Below are 2,021 nucleotides of genomic sequence, written 5' to 3'. Positions count from 1 at the left end.
AATTATAATGAGTAAGTTAAGTATGAGTTAACTCTACTGCTTCTACTACTACTGCTGCCGCCGCTGCTGCTACTACTGCTGCTGATGCTGCTACTGCTACTGCTACTGCTGCCGCCGCTGCTGCTGCTACTACTACTGCTGCTGCTGTTACTGCTGCTAGTGCTGCTGCTGCTGCTACTGCTGCTGTTACTGCTGCTAGTGCTGCTGCCACTGTCATTACCCCTAATACCAATACTACCCCTACTCTAATTCAGTTCCTCTTCGTGAGCGCACCATGCATGGTGATACTCCATTAGGAGTGTTCCCAACTTTAATGTCATTAATGTCATGGTCATATATTAGTTTGTGGTTTAATGTCATTTAGGTTAAGGTTAGGGTTAGGGTTAGGATTATCAATCATTAATCATTAATCATTAATCATTAATCATTAATTATTAATAATTAATCATTAATGATATCAAAGTTGGGAACACTCCTAATGGAGCATTAGCTTACGTTTGACTTGAGACCGTTGAGCAGATGAAGTGCGTCGCGGAGTCCATGTTCGATGATAGTCAGGCGGGCGCGCTCGTTCTCCGACTGCTGCAGCTCTACCAGAACCTCATCACATTCGAACTGCTTGTTGGCTAGCTCCTCCCGCATCGACGCATTCACCTGTGTGTGAGAGTGTGTGTGTAAGAGCGAGAGATAGAGAGGGGAGAGAGAGAGGGGGAAAGGAGAGAGAGATGGGGAGAGAGAGGGGGTAGAGAGAGGTGGAGACTCAGACAGGGGGAGAAAGAGGGACAGAGAGAGAGAGAGAGAGAGAGAGAGAGAGAGCGCGGAGGTACGTGCATGGTTAAGGCGGTGTATTCACACGGTATATATACCATTGGACTCGCTCTATCTCTCTCTCTCTCTATATATATATTATTTCGTTTCTTACGCACTCACACTTTAACTCTATGTCCACGTATTACAAAACGTTTACCTCTTCCGCTTTAAAATGACAGTCTGCCAACTGTCGCTTCAATGAAGTGACCTCCGCTTGAATTTTGGTGATATCGGCTGGAGTGATGACGTCATCAGGTATGGTGACGTCGTCACGTCCTGTACTGATATCGTCCTCTGAACCTGTTGCGAAGAAATAATTACATCAATCAATAATTAGCAATGCGAACAATCGAAGATGTGCGGCATATTCGATACTAGCGGAAGGCACTAACGGGAATGTTACAGCGATCGCGACGTTTCTTTGCTTGCTTGCGTGTTGTAAGCCGACTTCACAACAATTTTGTAAATTAAGTTTACTATCATTTAGAACTACGTGGATCTGTAACCGTGCCGTACGCATAATATATCAGTAGGTCATCTTTTTACTAAGGGTAAGATAATGAAATAAGGAAGTAAATTCAATACAATAATCAGCGATAGGATGATAAGCTTGTATTTAATACACTTCCGGTTCTAGTATTCGCACACACACAGCAGACATTTCTCCACCTACCGGACTGTCCTTCCACGGCCCTGTGGTCCAGGATGTCCGGGCTCGGGCACTTGGGGGAGCAACACTGACCCATGGGTGAACTGCGGCCATTGCTGCTGCTGCATTGATTCCTGCAAGCAAGAAATGTCGCACAACACTTTAATCGGACGAAAAAAAATATAGAAAGAAACTGCTATGGGATTTATCTATTTCCTCGCTTCTTAGCCGTTAATAACAATCAAATATATAAATAAAATAAGTACGAATTGATTTAATTCCCACTACATATATCCCGGTTGTAGCAAAACATCAACGAGAAAACGACGTGAATATATAAACACGCGAATCCTGTGTAATGTATTGGATGTGACACGTGGAGTTGTATGTGCGGCGTAATAATCCAGTAAGCTAATTATTCTACCTGTAATTTAAGATCACCTCTAGCAATTTGCATATATACATTCTTCGTCGGTATTATAGTGACGTATCTCGGGTGTTATCTGTTTAGCAACTCGCTAAATGGATCGGGTGTGGCCAGAATATATATATATATATATAT

The 2,021-nt window shown here is 43.1% G+C and overlaps 1 protein-coding gene across 1 annotated transcript in view; it reads right to left on the bottom strand.

Moving 5' to 3' along the window:
- The window catches only part of LOC106811620 (EF-hand and coiled-coil domain-containing protein 1-like), a 21,364-nt gene that overhangs the window by 9,987 nt on the left and 9,356 nt on the right, over positions 1–2,021 (bottom strand). Inside the window, exons 2-4 of the mRNA XM_014815324.1 lie at positions 1,484–1,593; positions 968–1,110; positions 496–654 (exon numbers count right to left, since the gene is read on the bottom strand). Of these exons, the coding sequence (XP_014670810.1) occupies positions 496–654; positions 968–1,110; positions 1,484–1,593 (412 nt within the window). The remainder of the gene's footprint in view (positions 1–495; positions 655–967; positions 1,111–1,483; positions 1,594–2,021) is intronic.

This window comes from Priapulus caudatus, unplaced genomic scaffold (assembly GCF_000485595.1).
Source record: "Priapulus caudatus unplaced genomic scaffold, Priapulus_caudatus-5.0.1 Scaffold557, whole genome shotgun sequence".
Lineage (NCBI taxonomy): Eukaryota > Metazoa > Priapulida > Priapulimorpha > Priapulimorphida > Priapulidae > Priapulus > Priapulus caudatus.
Note: the sequence above shows the minus strand (reverse complement) of the source record. Positions and strands in the feature narration are given on the sequence as shown.